General features: G+C 43.1%; 1 protein-coding gene across 3 annotated transcripts in view; it reads left to right on the top strand.

Moving 5' to 3' along the window:
* LOC115095822 (WASH complex subunit 2A-like) overlaps positions 1 to 19,585 on the top strand; it is a 257,808-nt gene that overhangs the window by 20,695 nt on the left and 217,528 nt on the right. For 2 of the 3 annotated variants that reach the window (XM_029610023.1, XM_029610021.1), the window contains exons 4-6: positions 5,601 to 5,774; positions 6,224 to 6,317; positions 6,441 to 6,502. In XM_029610023.1, coding sequence (XP_029465883.1) covers positions 5,601 to 5,774; positions 6,224 to 6,317; positions 6,441 to 6,502 — 330 coding nt within the window. The remainder of the gene's footprint in view (positions 1 to 5,600; positions 5,775 to 6,223; positions 6,318 to 6,440; positions 6,503 to 19,585) is intronic. The other variant, XM_029610022.1, reaches the window with a different exon arrangement.

Raw genomic sequence — 19,585 nt, 5'->3', positions numbered from 1 at the left:
AGACTTGGGCTTTTGTGCGCAGAAATTTTGGGCACTTACATTTTTTCATCACGAATCGGCTGGATGCACATCTTCAGTCACCTGTTAAGCATAGTGACAAATTAATGGTGCTGGTGACCAAGAAACCTAAGCACCTTTCTCTCTGTGTTGCCTGTCCTATTTGAGCATCTCAGTCTGGAGTGCCCTCTAAAATGTGTCAGTGCTGCTTAGAGGGAGAATTATTTTCCTCTGATTTTGCTAAGCTTGGTTCTTCCCAGCCTGATGATGGTCTGGTTAAGGATTTGTCTGGAGGAATGTTTGATCTTGGAACTCCAACTGGTTCCTCCGCAGGGGCTGGCAGCTCAGTGGGCCCTGCACAAGTGCCTTCTGGTTTTGGCATCCTTCTGCCTTTTCTTGGGTAGAATGTTTTCAAGGATTGCAATCTTTTCTTCAAGTGCAGTCCTCAGCCCCGCCCAATCCTGTCAGGTCAAGATCCTCAGGTGGTGGCCCCCTCCCTCTTCCGATACTATGTTTAAGCATCGAAGTACACCTCAGTTAGCTGTGGCTATTCCAGACAGGCATCTGGATGGCACTGATGATGATGATGAGGCAGATCCTGACTCTGGAAGATGAGGAAATTCCTCCATGACTGGAACCATATAGGATTATGTTGTGGTTCTTTCATAGAGTTGACCTGCTGGCCCTGAATTCCCAGACTTTGAAGATGCTGTGAGTGCCTGGGGCAGATTCCATGTCTGAGTCTCAAAGAAAAAAAATCCCATTTTGGTTTCCTTGCATAAAGCCTCTTGTTTTTTCCCAGTTATGGAAGCCATTCAAGAATTGGTTGATCTTGAATGGGATGCTTCGGAGGCATATTTCAAAGGGGGTTGGAGATTAGAAGGCCTGTGCCCCTTGGATCCAGTGGTGAGAGAGCGCCTGCGTTTTCCAAAAGTTGATGCACTTTTCTGTGCCGTCTCTAAGCGGACAACTATCCCCGTGGAGGGAGGAGCAGCCTTGAAGGATATGCATGATAGCATTGAGGCCATCCTTAAGCAAGCATTTGAAGCAGTGGCAATGACATTGCAGATAGCTTACTGTTGTGCCCTAGTAGCTCACTCTTGTCTGCTTCTCTCTCAAGAGGTAGATGATTCTGGAGTGAATTCCAGAGCAGTTATGGAACCCGCTGCCACCTTTTAGCAGATGTGGGCTGCGATTTGGTCCATACCTCGGCTAGAGGATTGGCTTTAGTAATAGTGACCAGGCATCAATCATGGCTGCGTAATTGGTCGACCGTGACCTCCAAAGCTAATCTTACAAAATTGCCTTTTAAAGGCTCATTCTTGTTTGGGAGTGAGTTGGAGAAATTGGCCAGTAAGTGGGGCAAATCTCTGGTTCCTCAGTTGCCAGAGGATAAGATACAGTTGCAGAGCCCCTTTGGTATGAGGGGTCATCTCAGGGGTTCCAAGCGGTTTCATCCCTACAGATGGTCGACCTTTCAGAGAACTTGGCCTTTCAGCAGGTCTCAATCTTTTCTTCCCAGACAGCCCAAGTGAGGTGCGGGCTCAGGTAGTGGATCCTCCCTAGCCGACCCTCCCTCGGGAACAAGAGATAGGGGGACGCGCCTCTCTTATCAGAGGTGGGTCTTGGAGGTGATACGAGAAGAATATGCGCTGGAGTTTTGCAGTGCTCCTTGGATCGTGTTCCCTTGCCACTTACTACAGAAGAAGCAGACAGTGAATCTACACTGTCAAGGCTCCTCAGTCTAAGGGCTGTGGTTCCAGTGCCTACATCTCAAAGTATGGGGTGGTATTCCATTTATTTTGTTGTGCCCAAGAAGGAGGGGTCCTTCCATCCCATCCTGGATCTGAAATGAGTCAACCGTCATTTGCAGGGATTCATTTTCGCTTGGAAACCTTGAGCTCAGTGATAATGGCCGTGCAATTGGGGGAATTTTTGACCGCACTGCATCTGTCTGAGACCTCCCTCCATACTCCCATCCAATAGGAGCACTAACGTTTTCTGCCTTTCACAGCATTGGGGCACCATTATCAGTTTTGGGTGCTGCCTTTTGGTCTTACCACCGCTCTCAGACCTTTTCCAAAGAAGTGGTGGTGGTGGCGGCGGCAGAGTTGAGAGAGGATGGAATCCTAGTACACCTGTATTTGGATGACTGGCTGATTCAAGCCAAGTCTCTGGAAGAGAGCCGCATGGTGACCCATAAGTTGATCTCCTTGTTGCAGGAGCTTGGTTGGGTGGTGAACCTAGCCAAGCGCTTTCTTCAGCCATCTCAGGCATCAGAGCATCTGGGTGTTTGGTTTGATATGAGACAGGAGAGAGTTTTCCAGCCAGAAGTTCGGATTCAGAAGTTCATGTTGCAGGTGTATCTTTTGGTGAACAATATATGCCTGACAGTGTAGTCCTATCTGCAGGTACTCTGATGGCGGCAACCTTGGAAGTGGTGCCATGGATGAGAGCACATATGCGTCCTCTTTCAGTGCTCCCTGCTGTTTCATTGGAACCCAAGTGTCTCAGGACTAGGTGTTCGCTCCACTTGCCGATGGAAATCTGCTCTCACCTCCAGTGGTGATTGCAGGAGGATCATCTGAGAGAAGGAGTTTCCCTGACATTGTTGGATTGGTTGATACAATAGATGTGAGTTTCCAGGGTTGGGGAGCTCACTATCGGGAACTAACAGCATAAGGACGCTGGAATACAGAAGAGTCTCTCTGAGCATCAATCACCTGGAAGCCCAAGTGGTCCAGTTGGCGTGCTTGCAGTTCAGCAACAGACTGCAGGGTCAAGTGGTCCGAGTAAGGTCGGATAATGCAACCACAGTGGTTTATATCAATTGGCAGGGAGGAGCCAAAGAGCCAGCAAGAGTCGCAGGAATTAGACCAACTTATGGAATGGGTAGAAAGGCATCTCACATTGCAGGAAAAGACAAAGTAAGAGCAGACTTTCTCAGCAGGGAGAGTCTGGATCCAGGAGAATAGATATTGTCGGACGAAGCATTTCAACTTACAGTGGATTGCTGGGGCTTTCCATTCCTAGGCCTGCTGGCAAGAATTACAGTATACCGCATCTACGGTTAGCCCATAAAGGGAATTTTAATACACTTTACATATAGCTTATAATATTGAATCATGTATCTGAACAATTCCTTTTATTATAGTACCTAATATTCTATTTTCTTTTTTGGACTGCTGTTGCACACTGAACTGAAGATTTCAAAATATTGTCTACAGAAACTCCAAGATCCTTTTCTTGAGTAGTGATGGCTCATATGGAATCCAGCATTGTGTAATGACAGTTTGGATTATTCTTCCCTATGTATACCACTTTGCACTTGTCTACATTAAATTTTTCATCTGCCATTTAGATGCCAGTCCCCTAGTCTCACAATGTTGTCTTGCTGTTCCTCACATCCAGCTTGTGATTAACTGCTTTGAATACTGTGTATCATCTTCAAATCTGATAACCTCCCTCTTCACTCCCTTTACCAGATCATTTATAAATACATTAAAAGCACCAGTCCTAGTACATATCCTTGGGGCACTCCACTATTTACCTTTCTTCAGTGAGAAAAATGACCATTCAGTTCTACTGTTACCTGTCAACAATAGGACATTGCCTCCTATCCCATGATGAGCCTCTCATGAAGGACTTTGTCAAACACTTTATGAAAATCTAGATACACTAGAATCAAGCAACTTGCTCTTGTCCATGTGTTTTATATCCCTTTTTAAAAAAATCTAACAGGTTAATACAAGACTTCCCTTTACTAAATTCATGTTGGTTCTGATCCATTAGTTTGTGTCTATCCAGATAGCCAGTAATTTTGTTCTTTAAAATAGCTCTTACCATTTTGCCAGGTACCAACATCGTTTACTAGTCTGTGGTTTCTCAGATCACCCCCTGTAATCCTTTTCAAGAAATGGGTGTTAGGTTGGCTACCCTCTAATCCTCAGATTCGATAGCTGATTGAATTGAATGAGAAGTTAGGCGATTAGTAATAGGTCTGTTGTAATTCCATTTTCTAGTTATTTTAGAACTTTGGGGTATATACACTCCAGTCCTGGTGAATTATTACTTTAGTTTGACAGTTTGCTCTATTGCTTCCATCCAGTTCATTGTGATTTGCTTCAGTTCCTCTGAATTATTACCTCAAAGAATGTCTGCCCTGGTATCTCCCTGATATCCTCCTCAGTAAAGACTGAAGCAAAGAGTTAATTTAGATTTTCTGCTATGGTCTTGTGTTCCTTGAGCATGTATTTACCCCTTGGTCATCTCATACTCTGATCCTCTCACAGACCTTTTGCTATGAATATACTTGGAAAAAGATTTTATTTGGGTTTTTTCCTCTGGCAAGATTTTCAAATTATCTTTTGGCCTGCTTCATTAATGTTTTTCATCAAACTTGTCAATGCTTAGCACTTGTTTCCTGTTTTCTTCATTTGCATCCAGTTTGCAGTTTTTGAAAGATATATCCTTTTCGGTTTGAATAGCCTTTTTCACCTCACCATTTAACTTACTGGCAGTCATTTGGTGGTCTTTCTAACTTTTCTATTAATCCATTAACCATTGTATTATGAAACATGCAAAATCTGTTTTTGTTTTAAAATTGTGAACATGAATATTTTAAAACAGCTAACACAAATGCACTAGTTTAGTGCTACAAAGTTACACAAGTCAGCTTTTACAAAAATGGACTACCTAAATAGTTGGAACTACATGTTTTCCTTCTCACCTGCTTATTGCACCACTGGTATTAAATCACCTCCGTTTCTTTCAGTTGAAGTTATTTTGAGTGTGCCACAATGATTGTGTTAGATATTTAAATAAATCTTAGGGGTGAATAATAAAATTTCTTTTTTTTATACTTTGCCTGACTGATAGCTGATCTGGATGGTCTCAACCATCCACCTAGACTAGAGCCTAACCTCAGACAGGGATGTCAGAAACTCTGCCGACTGGCAGTGGAAATTCAAGTGACAACTGTTGATCTCTGTTACCAGGCCTGGGTTTCCCAATAAGCACACTAAGACTGTGCCGGGGGGGGGGGGGGGGGGGGGAAGCAGGCCAGCGGAAGAGTTGTTGCCTCCCAGCTGTGGTGAATCTCACTCACCAGAGAACAACTTTCTGCTATAGCATCTCCTCTCCCAGGCCAGAGAACAAGAGAAGAAAGTGGATGGGACAGAACATTGAAGAACTGTTCTACTCCCTAGTCTTAGACCCTCCCTTCCTGTCCTATATAGGGAGTAGGAGGACAGGGGATTAGGTAAGAGCACACAGCAGGAAGTGTTCTGCTTCCTGATCTTGTCATTCAGCAACATGAGGGGAAGAGGTTATCCTAGAGCAAATAGAGCAGAGCAAAGAAGGCTGTGCCTCATACCTTCTGCTCTATTGTCCCTTGTCCAAGGTAGGAGAGGGCATCAATAAAACAGCGGTGTCTAGGGGTAGCAAAATCCTAAATCCATCACTGTTACCCTGCAGTTTTGCTTTGACATCCATAGTGTCCTGGCATAGGACTGAATGGGACTCTAAATTATTAATGTTGGTTCTAAAATTATTGGCATTTACTGAGGCTAACTAGAAATGTGTATTTTGTTCATATCCTGAAGGAGAAAACGCGTGAACAAAAAGAAGCAGAACTTATTCCTAAGATTCAAGAAGCCGTGAATTATGGATTGCAAGTATTGGATACTGCATTTGAGCAACTAGATATTAAAGCAGGAAATTCGGATTCAGAAGAGGAGGAAACGAATGAACGAGTAGAATTAATACTTGAGCCAAAGGTAAAGTAGTATGCTTTTATTTAGATGCTAATAGTACTATTTGCCTGCATTTCTGATTGTTAATGTGCGATGATGGTGTTCGTCATTCTGTAGGATGAGGAGAAAAAAAATCTGCATCTCCTATTCTGCAAAATTAATACTTGCAAACAGGTACATTGAAAACAAATGGTAAAAAGTCGAACCACAGTTACTTTTTGACAAGGCCTTGCGTAGGATAAAGATAGCATTTGGTTTAAAATAAATTTATTGGGCTAGAAAAATGTTCAGCAGATAAGTGTTTCCCTCTGCCTTTTAAATTTTTTTTCTAGCCCAATAAATAAAATAGGGCTAGAAAATAGGGTAAAAAAATGTAGTTTTTGTTTTAATTCACAAATCTTTTGTATCTTATGCATTCTTATACTGTATGTCCAGGAAGGTTATTTTTTGTGTTTTCCTTTACTCTCTTACAGGACCTTTATATTGATAGACCCTTGCCTTATTTAATTGGTACTCAGCTTTTCATGGAGCAAGAGGACGTGGGTCTTGGAGATCTTTCTAGTGAAGGTGACTTTACCTTTCTAAACTTTAATAAATTATTGTCCTTATATAAATGATTTCTTTGGTAGGTTGTTAACATATGAGGATGCAATTCTACCCTGAAATATTGAATTTGTTTTCATCTTTAAGCAGAGGGGTCAGTAGACAGTGATCGTGGCAGTGTTATTGACAGTGAAGAGAAGGATGAAGCGGTAAGAAACTACCTTTGTTTGTTTTATAAACAAATGGAATCTCTTGGGCTACAATGAAATCTCATTTTTGGCCAAATTCCTGAGCTGCTTTATTGTCTGACTAGAGATTCAGTCCATGGCATTTTTTTGTCATTCTGCAGAAAAGCTAGTCAAGCTGATTCAGGATTTTTGTGATCATCCTAGGGAGATTAATTATGCATGTAGTATGTTGCCTATATCTTGTCCTTTATAGAGATAGAAACATTTAAATACTGCGGTTTAACTGTGGGTATATACTATATTGACTACATACAAGCCCAGAAGAATGAAGAGCATTATACTTCTATGATTTTAAAAGATACACCACTCGTTATTTATTTATTTATGTGTTTATTTACATTCGTGGGTACATCATGCCTGTTTACAATATAACTGAAGGAGGAAATTACAAAAAACCAGGGTGGGGGGAGAGGGATTAGATAGGAAGAGAGAGAGGGCGAGAGAAGAGAGGGAAAAACAGGAAGAGGAGAAAAAGAACAGTACCTGATGGAAAACTGAAGAGGATGTTAGGGAGGTACCCGTAATGGAGAAGGTTTTCATGGGTAATGATTCAGATGGACTGAATCAAATCATGGTGAACCTAGAAGATGTGGTAGGCCTGATTGACAAACTGAAGAGTAGTAAATCACCTGGACCGGATGGTATACACCCCAGAGTTCTGAAGGAACTAAAAAAATGAAATTTCAGACCTATTAGTAAAAATTTGTAACCTATCATTAAAATCATCCATTGTACCTGAAGACTGGAGGATAGCAAATGTAACCCCAATATTTAAAAAGGGCTCCAGGGGCGATCCGGGAAACTACAGACCGGTTTAAACGCCTGACTTCAGTGCCGGGAAAAATAGTGGAAGGTGTTCTAAACATCAAAATCACGGAACATAGAGAAAGACATGGATTAATGGAACAAAGTCGTCATGGCTTTACCCAGGGCAAGTCTTGCCTCACAAGTCTGCTTCACTTTTTTGAAGGAGTTGATAAACATGTGGATGGAGGTGAACCGGTAGATGTAGTGTACTTGGATTTTCGGAAGGCGTTTGACAAGGTTCCTCATGAGATGCTTCTGGGAAAGGTAAAAAGTCATGGGATAAGTGGCGATGTCCTTTCGTGGATTGCAAGCTGGCTGGGAGACAGGAAACAGAGTAGGATTAAATGGACAATTTTCTCAGTGGAAGGGAGTGGACAGTGGAGTGCCTCAGAGATCTGTACTGGGACACTTACTTTTCAATATATTTATAAATGATCTGGAAAGAAATATGACGAGTGAGATAATCAAATTTGCAGATGATACAAAATTGTTCAGAGTAGTTAAATCACAAGCAGATTGTGATAAATTGCAGGAAGACCTTGTGAGACTGGAAAATTGAGCATCCAAATGGCAGATGAAATTTAATGTGGATAAGTGCAAGGTGATGCATATAGGAAAAATAACCCATGCTATAATTACACAATGTTGGGTTCCATATTAGGTGCTACAACCCAAGAAAGAGATCTAGGCGTCATAGTGGATAACACATTGAAATTGTCGGTTCAGTGTGCTGCGGCAGTCAAAAAAGCAAACAATGTTGGGAATTATTAAAAAGGGAATGGTGAATAACACGGAAAATGTCATAATGCCTCTGTATTGCTCCATGGTGAGACCGCACCGTAAATACTGTGTACAATTCTGGTCGCCGCTTTAGTGGGGATAGTGTCAGAAGTGTGTGTAGCAGGTTTGATTTTTTTTTTTTTTTTTTTTTAAATTAGATTTCCTTGGCGGAGGTTAAGTCGAGAAACTCGAATTTGAGGTTGGGATTTTTGGGGAGCGGATTGGCTGGAGAGGGGTTGGAAGGGAAGTGTAAGAGGAGGTTTGATATTTTATTTTTGAAATAGAGGGCAGGTTCTTCGCATTTGCTATTGCCTTGTTCATCTGTGGCAGGGGGGATAGATTTAGTGAGTTCTGCCACATACGAGAATAAAGCATTTGCGTTGAATTGGTAATTATGGATTTTTGCAGAGTAATAATTGCGCTTAGTTTGGAGGGTAGAGAGTCTGTAGGCGTGTTTTGTAGATTTGTAAATGGCTGCTTGCTTAGGGGTAGGGTTTTTGCGCCAGGTTCTTTCTTTACTTCTGAGGTCGTTTTTTAGATTTTTTTTTAAATCAGTGGTGTACCAGGGTATTTTAGCTGACTGAAAGTGGTGTATTTCTTTATTGATGATGGGGCAAATTTCATTGGCTATGGTAGTGGTGAGCTTGTTCCAGGAGGAAAGGGCAGCATTGGGGTTGGTGAGATCTAGGTTGTCTGTAAAATTGTCGAAAGCAAAGATAAGGTCTTCTGTGGCGCATGGTTTGCAAACGGAGATTTTGTTACAATGTTTGGGGGTGGTAGAGGAGGGCAATTTTATGGAGAGGAGTACATTGAAAAGAGAGTGGTCTGACCATGGGACAGGGATACTGTCAGGTGAGTGGGGAGAGTGTATTCAGGAGTTGATGAAGATGAGGTCAAGGGTATGACCTGCTTTATGTGTGGGGGAGGTGATAAGTTGTCTGAAACCAAGGGCAAGTAGGGAGTTAAGGAAGATCTCACAGGATGAGGTGGAGGGGATGGCATCCACATGGAGGTTGAAGTCTCCTAATATTACAGCAGGGGTGTCAATATTGAGATTCAGTAATAAATTCAATGAATGGGGATGGGTCGTGTTCCAGTAGGCTGGGGGGGGGGGGGGGGGCGGTATATGAGGCAGATTTGTAATTCCTTGGATTTAAGAAGGCCTATTTCAAATTTGTGGGGGGCACTGATGTTTAGTAGTTTGTTTGAGGTGTTTTTTAGTGGCAAGGAGGAGGCCACCACCCTTTTTTTTTTTTTTTTTTTTTTTTTTTTTTTTTTTAAAGGTCTTGGGATGGAAAAAATGTAGGCATGCATGGGCAGCTGGTTTATGAAAACATGGTCAGTGCTTTTAAGCCAAGACTCTGTGATGATGCAGATATCAGGGCTGGAATCAGTAAGTAGATCATGGAGTATTGGAGCTTTTTTTTTTTTTAGGAGAGATTGGGCATTGAAAAGAGAGATAGCTAGTGTGGTGAGACCTAGAAACTGTGTAAGTGGTGAAATCATTATTGGTAGCAGTGATTTGCGCTGAGCAAGGGGGAGGAGGGAAAAGGGTATGGGGTGTCTGTGGGAGGGGCGGTATATGCGAGGGATGGTGAGTATGTTCAAAAGGGACCGCTACAAAGGGAAGAAAGGGGGTAAGAAAGATGGGTGACACTAAGGGGCGCAACAAGGGGCAAGCTCCTTGGTCGCGCTCCTTAGGCGCGCGACGCCTGTGTGAGAGTGAGAGATTTAAATGCAGAGATCCTGTTGCTTGTCTGACGTGTTCCAGTAGGGGAGGGGTTAGCAGCCTCGTGGTGGAGGGGAGGAGCGGGCCCGATCGGAGGGCTTGAGCGCAGTGGAGCTCAATCTTTAATAGTGACATGAAATCATTATTACTTCCTGTTTGTTTGCTTGCCTAAATTATATATCTTCTACTAGAACACTGGCCCTATTCCTCTTTTTTGTGGTTTCTGTGTGAATTCATGGTATGCTGTGCAATATATTTCAGTAACAGTTTATCATGCAGAAAGTAACTACAGCATTAAAAAGGAGCTGCATAGGTTTCGTTCAGTCTGAGGACTGAACTCTATGCTTCAAAATTGTTTATTAAATGTGCAACATAAATATGACATGTTTCCAATAGAAGCATTATTACTAGCACAAGAATTTACAGAAAGCAATTTAAGATGCAACCTCTGAGGAAAATATATTAGAAAGTAGATATGACATCAAACTACTATTAAAGAATGAGTGATGCATATATACTGTATATAGAGTTCTGGTTTGACTACACATGGAGAACTGCATGCATTTCTGGTCTCCCCTTTTCAAAAAGGATGTGGTGGAGCTCAAAAAGTACAGAGAAGGGCAACCAGAATGGTGACAGGATTGGTGCAACTCTCATATGAGAAACTGAAAACTGTAGGGCTTTTTTAGCTTGAGAAAAGAAGAGTGGGGGTGGACATTTATAGAGGTCTTAAAAAAAAACAAACAAAAAAACCATGAAAACATCAAGAAGGAAGTGGTTGTTTATGCTGTCCAAAAATACTAGGACTAGGGGCATCCAGTGAAACTGCATGCTAGCAGTTTCAGGATGAACACAAAGTACTTCTTTAGTCAGTGAGAAGTTAAACTATGGAATCTGCTGTAACCAAAGGTAATTACAGCAAGCAACATAGGGTTTAAGAGGGGTCTGGATGCATTTTTGGAAGACAAGGATATAAACTGATATTAGCAAATGGGTGGAGGCCAAGTGGCATCACACTCTTTATGGATGCACAGGGAGTATTTATATGAACTCTGGTTTTCAGCTTGTGGCTCTAGGATCACTATCTGAGATGGGATGCTGGGTTAGACAGGCCATTGGTCTGACCCAGTTTGACCATTCTTATGTTTTATAATAGAACAGTTCCACACCGAAGATGAGTGCTAAGATCAAGTTGTACAGTCCCAAAGAACTCAAAACAATTTATAAGTCCAAAGGTGATATTTATTCATAGCGGCAACTCCACTGTGTATATATGAACATGCTTTAAGCAGAAGGGTCCCCCGACACGGACCCGTGTTTCGCCAGGGGCTGCATCGGGGGGGACGCACACAGGATTTAGAGCTATCAAGTTGAAGAGTATACACACGTAACAGGGAGCTCCCTGTTACGTGTGTATACTCTTCAATTTGATAGCTCTAGGCGCTCCCTGTTACGTGTGTATACTCTTCAACTTGATAGCTCTAGGCGCTCCCTGTTACGTGTGTATACTCTTCAACTTGATAGCTCTAAATCTTGTGTGCGTCCCCCCCGATGCAGCCCCTGGCGAAACACGGGTCCGTGTCGGGGGACCCTTCTGCTTAAAGCATGTTCATATATACACAGTAGAGTTGCCGCTATGAATAAATATCACCTTTGGACTTATAAATTGTTTTGAGTTCTTTGGGACTGTACAACTTGATCTTAGCACTCATCTTCAGTGTGGAATTGTATTTAGAGTGCTTTGCTGTGCTTGGTGGTTTTTGGACTTATAATAGAACAGCACATAATGTTCTTATGATAGAACAAAACATGCATAATGAAACATATGAGAATTGCAAAGTCTAAATTTTGGTTTTGGAAAAAGGTCCCTTTCTTAGCGTCCAGTCAGATGAATCGAGAACAAGTGGGTTATGCACCTCTACCAGCAGATGGAGTTGGAGCAAACTGACGTCACAGTATATATACCCCTGCAGTGACATCAGCCTGCCAGTGTTCTGTCTCCAGCAGATGGTGGCTGTGCATCTCCCTACTGGGGATTGCTTCAAGTTTTAGAAGGAGAAATAAAAGGAAATTTAATTCATCCCCCGTTCTCCTGCAGTGATACCAAATGGTCCCTCTCCCACTTGAGAATTCCTGAGATGATTTCAATGGTCCCTCAGATGAGTGACTTGGTCCAGTAGCTGGTTTTCAGCTGGTGCAGACTTAGCTACTTAAGCAGCGGAAAGGCAGCAGGTGCAGGAAGCTGAGCGTGGCAGTGATGGCATAAGCCCTCTCCCCCCGTAGCTGGAGACCGTCTGTATTCAGCCAGGTAAGGCTGAGCTCTGGTAAGTTTAAAAAAAATATATATATACAGAGACGTAGGAGGCTTTTGTTGTTTAGGGCTTCCTCCTTCTCCCAGTCTCCGTGCTCAGCGCACTGTTCCTACGTTTGTCCCACTCCGTGGGAGGTCGAGAGACAAGGTACCCTGGCAGGTTGAGTAGCCTTTTTAGGCTAGGCCCTGCTCCGAGTTGTTTTTTTTTTTCCCACTGTGTGGTAGGCCGCATTGGCATTTTGCACACTTTCTCAGGCTGCCCTCTACAGGATTGTTGGTTCGGCGTGTGCTCTAGCTGTGCATCCCGGTTGTGCGCCCTGTTTTTGGCCGCACAGTTGGGCATTATAGTCTATGCGTCCAAGTTATGCGGTGCCATTGAGGTGGTACGCTTACCTGTGCGCACAAGTTGTACTGCATGTTTGCTTTTTGAGCACTTATCTTTGGGACATCTAAGTCTTGGACCCCTAGTTAGGTGCCTAGGTGTGGGTGCCTAATTGTTGGATGCCTAATTTTTGGGCACCTAAATTGGAAGTATATATTAAAAATAAAAACCCCCCAAAAAATCAGATGCATGCCTCTGACCATCACTCAGCGCACTGTCAGCCATAATTGCACCTATACCTAAGAAGCCTAAGCATCTTTTTCTTTGCACTGCCTGTCATATTAGGGCATCTAAACCAGGAGTGCCCACTAACTTGAGCCAGCGCTGTTTGGAGGCTCAGGGAGAATTATCTTCCTCTGATTTCACTAAACCTGGACTTCAGTGTGGGAAAGATAGTGGAATCTATTCTAAAGATCAAACTAACAGAGCATATAGAAAGACATGGTTTAATGGAACACAATCAACATGGATTTACCAAAGGGAAGTTTTGCCTCAGAAACCTTCATTTTTTTGAAGGGGTTAATAAACGTGGATAAAGGTGAACCAGTAGATGTAGTGTATTTGGATTTTCAGAAGGTTTTTGACAAAGCCCCTCATGAGAGGCTTCTAAGAAAAGTAAAACGTCATGGGATAGGTGGCGATATCCTTTTGTGGATTACGAACTGTTTAAAAGACAGGAAAGAGAGAGTAGGATTAAATGGACAATTTTCTCAGTGAAGTGCCTCAGTGGAGTGTACTGGGACCCTTACTTTTCAATATATATATAAATGATCTGGAAAGGAATATGTCGAGTGAGGTTATCAAATTTGCAGATAATACAAAATTATTCAGAATAGTTAAATCACAAGCAGATTGTAATAAATTGCAGGAGGACCTTGCGAGACTGGATGATTGGGCATCCAAATGGCAGATGAAATTTAATGTGGACAAGTACAAGGTGTTGCATATAGGGAAAATTAACCCGTGCAGGAGTTACACAATGTTAAGTTCCATATTAGGAGCTACCACCCAGAACAAAGATCTAGGCATCATAGTGGATAATACATTGAAATCATCAGCTCAGTGTGCTGCAGCAGTCAAAAAAAAAGCAAATCGAATGTTAGGAATTATTAGGAAGGGAATGGTGAATAAAACGGAAAATGTCATAATGCCTCTGTATCGCTCCATGGTGAGACCACACCTTGATTACTAGGTACAGTTCTGGTCACCGCATCTCAAAGATGTAGTTGCACTGGACAAGGTACAGAGAAGGACGACCAAAATGATAAAGGGGATGGAACAGCTCCCCTTTGAGGAAAGGCTAAAGAGGTTGGGGTTGTTCAACTTGGAGAAGAGATGGCTGAGGGGGGATATGATAAGTCTTTAAAATCATGAGAGGTCTAGAATGGGTAGATGTAAATCGGTTATTTACACTTTCGGATAATAGAAGGACTAGGGGGCACTCCATGAAGTTAGCAAGTAGCACATTTAAAACTAATTGGAGAAAATTCTTTTTCACTCAATGCACAATTTAAGCTCTGGAATTTGTTGCCAGAGGATGTGATTAGTGCATTTAGTGTAGCTGGGTTTAAAAAATGTTTTGGATAAATTCTTGGAGGAGAAGTCAGTTAACTGCTATTAATCAGGTTTAGTTAGGGAATGGCCTCTGCTACTACTGACATCAGTAGCATGGGATCTTCTTAGTGTTTGGGTACTTGCCAGGTTCTTGTAGCCTGATTTGGCCACTGTTGGAAACAGGATGCTGGGCTTGATGGACCCTTGGTCTGACCCAGTATGGCAATTTCTTATGTTCTTATGTTCTCAGCTGGATGTAGGTCTGGGTAAAGATGTCTCAGGTGGGGCATCTTAATTTGGATCTCCCTTAACTGGTTCCTCAGCAGGGGATTTTAGCTTAGTGAGTATGCCTCAGGTGCCTCCTGGTTTGGGTACTTCTTTTCAGGGGTTGCAATATTTTCTTCTGGCGCAGTCTTCAACCCTGTTCTATGCTCCAGATCAGAGGCACAGGTAGGAACCTTTCCTGGACCTTCTGTTAAGTGCCGGATTACTCCTAGAGTGGCAGCAGGACTTCGTGATAGAGATCCAGATGGCGTGGATGATGGTGTTGATCCTGACTCTCTTGAGAGAGATGAAATTCCCCCAGGATTAGAACCATATAGCACTATGCTAAGGTTCTTTCATAGAGATGAACTGCCAGCTCTGATCTCCCGGACCTTGGAAATGCTCAGGGTTCCTGGGGCAGATTCCGCGTCTGAGCCAAATAGAAATCCCATTTTGGTTTCCTTGTGTAAAGCCTTTTGTGTATCTTTTTTTTTTTTTTTACTGTGATGGAGGCCATTCAAGAATTGATTGATCTTGAGTGGGATGCCCCAGAGGCTAATTTCAAACAGGGTCTGGTTTTGAAAGGCCTGTACCCTCTGGATCTGGTAGTAAGAGAGCACTTACGTTTTCCAAAGGTAGATACACAATTGTGTGCAGTCTCCAAGCAGACTACTATTCCCATGGAAGGAGGAGCAGCCTTGAAGGATGCTCATGATAAAAAGTTTGTCTATCCTTCAGCAAGCATGTGAAGCAGTGGCAATGACCTTGCAGATCACTTTTTGTTGTTCCATGGGGGCTTGCTCTTGCTTGCTTCTCTCCCAGGAGGTTGATGACTCTGGGGCAAGCTCCAGGGCAGTTATGGAACCAGCCACTGCCTTCTTGGCAGATGCGGGCTGTGATTTGATCCGTACTTCAGCCAGTGGGGGATGGCTTCTATAGTAGTTATCGTTGAGAAATTGGTCCGATGTGACCTCCAAGGCTAACCTTACCAAATTGCCCTTAAGAGCTTACTTTTATTTGGAAGCGAGTTGGAGGAACTGGCCAGTAAGTGGGGCAAATCTCCGGTTCCTTGTTTGTTGGAGGACAAGAAGCAGACAGTGCTCCTTTAACGTGAGAGTCGCGGTTAAGGATCCAGGCATTTTTGACCCTATAGAGGAGCGACCTTTCAGTATGTCTCAGTCCTTTCGTTCCAGACACCCCAGAAGGGGTGCAGGCTTGGGAATTGGCATCTCCCCGAGCCTCCCAATGAAAGTTTGTCGACCCACCCCCAGGAGCAGGAGATAGGGGGACACCTCTCTCTCTTTTATCAGAGGTGTGTTGAATTCACATCGAATCAGTGCATCCTGGAAGTGATACGAGAAGGATATGCGATGGAGTTTCTCAGTGTTCCTTGGGACATGTTCATAGAGTCTCTCTGTCAGTCCACGCAGAAGAAGTGGGCATTGTGAGAGCACACTGACAAGGTTCCTTAATCTGAGGGCTGTGGTTCCAGTGCCCACGTCTCAAGAAAAGAAAATATGGGGCGATACTCCATTTATTTCATCGTGTCAAAGGAGGGCTCCTCTCATCCCATCCTGGACCTCAAGGGTGTCAACCATCATCTGCGGGTGAAACACTTTCTCATGGAAACCTTGCACACTGTTACTATGGCCATGTAGTCAGGGGAAATTTCTGACCTCCCTGGATCTGTCCAAAGTGTATCTTCACATTCCTATCAGACTAGAACATTAATGTCTTCTACATTTTGTATTCTGGGGCGCCACTCTGTTTCGGGCACTGCCCTTTGGTCTGACCACCACTCCCAGGTAATGGTAGTAGTTGCGGCAGAGTTGAGAGGATGGAATCCTAGTACACTTGTAATTAGGCGACTGGCTGATTCACGCCAAGTTGCCAGAAGAGAGCCACCTTGTGACTCACAAGGTGAACTCCCTGTTTCAGCAGCTCGGCTGGGTGGTGAACCTAGCCAAGAGCAGTCTTCAGTTTTCTCTGTCGGTGGAATATCTTAGGGTTCGATTCGACACGAAGCAGGGCAAGGTGTCCTGCCGGAAGTTCAAATTCAGAAGTTGCTAGCTCAACTCCGGCTGTTGTTGAACACTCTGTGCTGGACCATGTGGTCTTGTCTGCAGGTACTTTGTTTCATGGTGGCGACCCCGGAAGTAGTACCATAGGCAAGAATGCACATGCGTCCTCTTCAGCGCTCCCTGCTTTCTCGGTGGAATCCGCTGTCATAGGACTATTCGCTTTGGCCCCACCTGTCGATGGAAGTCTCCTCCCATCTGCAGTGATGGCTGCAGACTGATCATCTACAGAAGGGAGTTTCCCTAACCCCTCTATTCTGGATAATTCTGATAATGGATGTGAGCCTCCTTGGTTAGGAGCTCACTGACAGGAGCTGACAGCAGAAGAGTCTCTCTGGAACATCAATCAGCTGGAAGCTGTGATGATCCAGTTGGCATGTTTACAGTACAGTAACAGGCTGCAGGGTCGATCGGTCTGAATAATGTCAGACAATGCAACGACTGTGGCTTACATTAATCGGCAGGGAGGTACCAAGAGCCACAAAGTGTCGCAGGAAATAGATCTTATGGAATGGGCAGAGGTGCATCTCCAATAATCTCAGCCTCGCACATTGCAGGCAAAGACAACGTAAGAACAGATTTTCTCAGTAGGGAGAGTCTGGATCCAGGAGAGTGGGCATTGTCAGACGGGCGATCCAGCTGATTTAGAGTTGCTGTAATAGTTGGGTTGATACAGCCCAAAGTAAAGCAGCTGAAACTGCTGTAGCTGGAGTCACCAGTGCAAGACTTGGGGCTGTTGAAACTGGAGTAGGTAGGAAAAGAGTTAATATTGCTGGAACAGATGAGACTGGAATGGTCTGGAGCAGAAACTGCTTGAGCTGGATTCAACAGTGCAGGAACTGGATTTGCAATATGACCAGCAATACAATTTGCTGCAGTTTCCACATTTCTCACAAAGCATAGCTTACAGTTCCAAAACTGTCCAAGAAATCCAGATGGATGAGTGGCAGCTTTTATAGAACTACTTGTGTCTGGATGAGGTTGTTGGCAAACCACACAAACTGTGTTGCTCACAAAGCAGATATCATAGACCCACTCTTCTTTGTAAACTTTAAATCCCAAACAGAGGCTTCCAATAGTGGACACATTTTTACTATTTTGATATGATTCTTTTGTTGTAAAACTTGTCATCACAAACACCTGGACAGACACAGGTTGAAATTGACAAAAATCATGCAAAGCTGTGTGGGGTCTATTTAGCCACAGCTTGACGTGATGGTGTACTCAGAAGTGTCAATATTATAGCGCTATAAAAGTTCATGGGACCTTATCTTAGACTCAATAATTGAAACTTGAAAATTAATTAAATCAACATACCCATCATTTATTAACAGTTGCTTGTAGAAATATTTTTTGGTCCCCCGACACAGACTGTTTCTCCACAAGGGCTGTGTCGGGAGGGACAAAAGCCCAGAGGTAAAACTAGAAAGGATCAAAACAATGCTGTAATGAGGAACCATAAAAACAACAGATACCAACAACACAAAATATAACCATAAACATCAAACATTCATAATACATATAAATGTGATTACATAAAAATTGGATGACTAACATAATTATAAATAATAATGAAATTATAATTGTACAACTGTAATCACAGACAAAAATGTTTAATGCAATGCCGGATTTTCAGGGAATAAATTAGTCTTCATATGGTCAACAAGTCACAGAGACGGAAAAATGTGAGAGGTTAGGGTATTGCAGGTGTGAATCAGAAAAACAAAAAAACAGGGAAAAACAAAGGAAAAACAAAAAAGGGGGGAAGGGAAGGAGAGAGAGAGAAAGAAGGAAGGGAACCCTAAGTAACCAGATAAATACATGACAAGAAATAAGACACAATACTGGTAAAGCCTATGATCTGGGTATGGTGAATATGTTGTGGAACCCTGCGGAGGGGATTCAGATGAGCTAAATGAAAAGAAAGAGAAAAGGGGAAAAAAACCATATGAAAAACCTTATAAATGCTGCTGGACTTGATCGGATGAACAGGTATGTTTTGTTAATGGAAAAAAAAAAGACAAAGGGGGGAAAGGGAGGGGAACACCTGCAATACCCTAATCTTTCACATTTTTCCGTCTGATTTGTTGTTGACCATATGAAGACTTTAATGCAATGCTGGATTTTCAGGGAATAAATTAAACATTTTTGTCTGTGATTACATTTGTACAATTATAATCTCATTATTTATAATTATGTTAGTCATCCAAATTATATGTAATCACATTTATATGTATTAAGAATGTTTGTTTATGGTTATATATATATATATATTTTTTTTTTTTAATTTTCTGGTCTCTCCTCCTCTCGGTAATGCCTGCATTGGGGCTTATGTTACCTAGTTCTGGTCACATCTGCATTAGGGTTGGTTGTGTGTGTCGAAGGTTTGGTCTCAGACCCAGTCCTTTTTATAGAACTCTTCGCAAGCAACAAGATTGTGCATCTCTCAATTCATTGGGTTCATCCTTGGATACAGGTCCCGGATGTTCAAGTCAGCATATCCAGATCTCACTGGTCCTCTCATCACATGCTATTTGCTCCCTCTCTTGTGGTAGAGGTGGATAAGGGCTTTGAATATGAGGCCTTTCAGGATTGGTTTTCACATATATAGGATACTTCTCCTCCCCCCAGTTGTATGTACATAGTATGCTTTTTCACGTAGATAAGCAGCTGAATTAGCCATGCTGTCTGGGTACAGTATGGCCGAAGTGAACCTATGGAAGTTACCCTGGTGACCTAGCCAATACCTGAGGAAGAAGTACACATACTTAAAATAACACTCCGAAGCAGCGACGACCTGCAACCTGGAAAAAGGTGAATTCGAAGAGGTGGGAACAACTCAGAAATAGGGCATTGCAAACCCTCTTTTTGTGCCCATTGGGGTAGATTTTCAGACCGCGCGAATAGGCGTACTTTTGCTGGCGCATCAGGCGCCAGCAAAAGTACGCGGGATTTTAGTAGATACGCGCGGAGCCGCGCGTATCCGCTAAAATCCTGGATCGGCGCGCGCAAGGCTATCAATTACGTATAGCCGGCGTGCGCCGAGCCGCGCAGCCTACCCCCGTTCCCTCCAAGGCCGCTCCGAAATCGGAGCGGCCTCGGAGGGAACTTTCTTTTGCCCTCCCCTCACCTTCCCCTC

Source organism: Rhinatrema bivittatum, chromosome 7 (assembly GCF_901001135.1).
Source record: "Rhinatrema bivittatum chromosome 7, aRhiBiv1.1, whole genome shotgun sequence".
NCBI lineage: Eukaryota > Metazoa > Chordata > Amphibia > Gymnophiona > Rhinatrematidae > Rhinatrema > Rhinatrema bivittatum.
The sequence above is the reverse complement of the archived record's forward strand: the minus strand, read 5'-3'. Positions and strand labels throughout refer to the sequence as shown.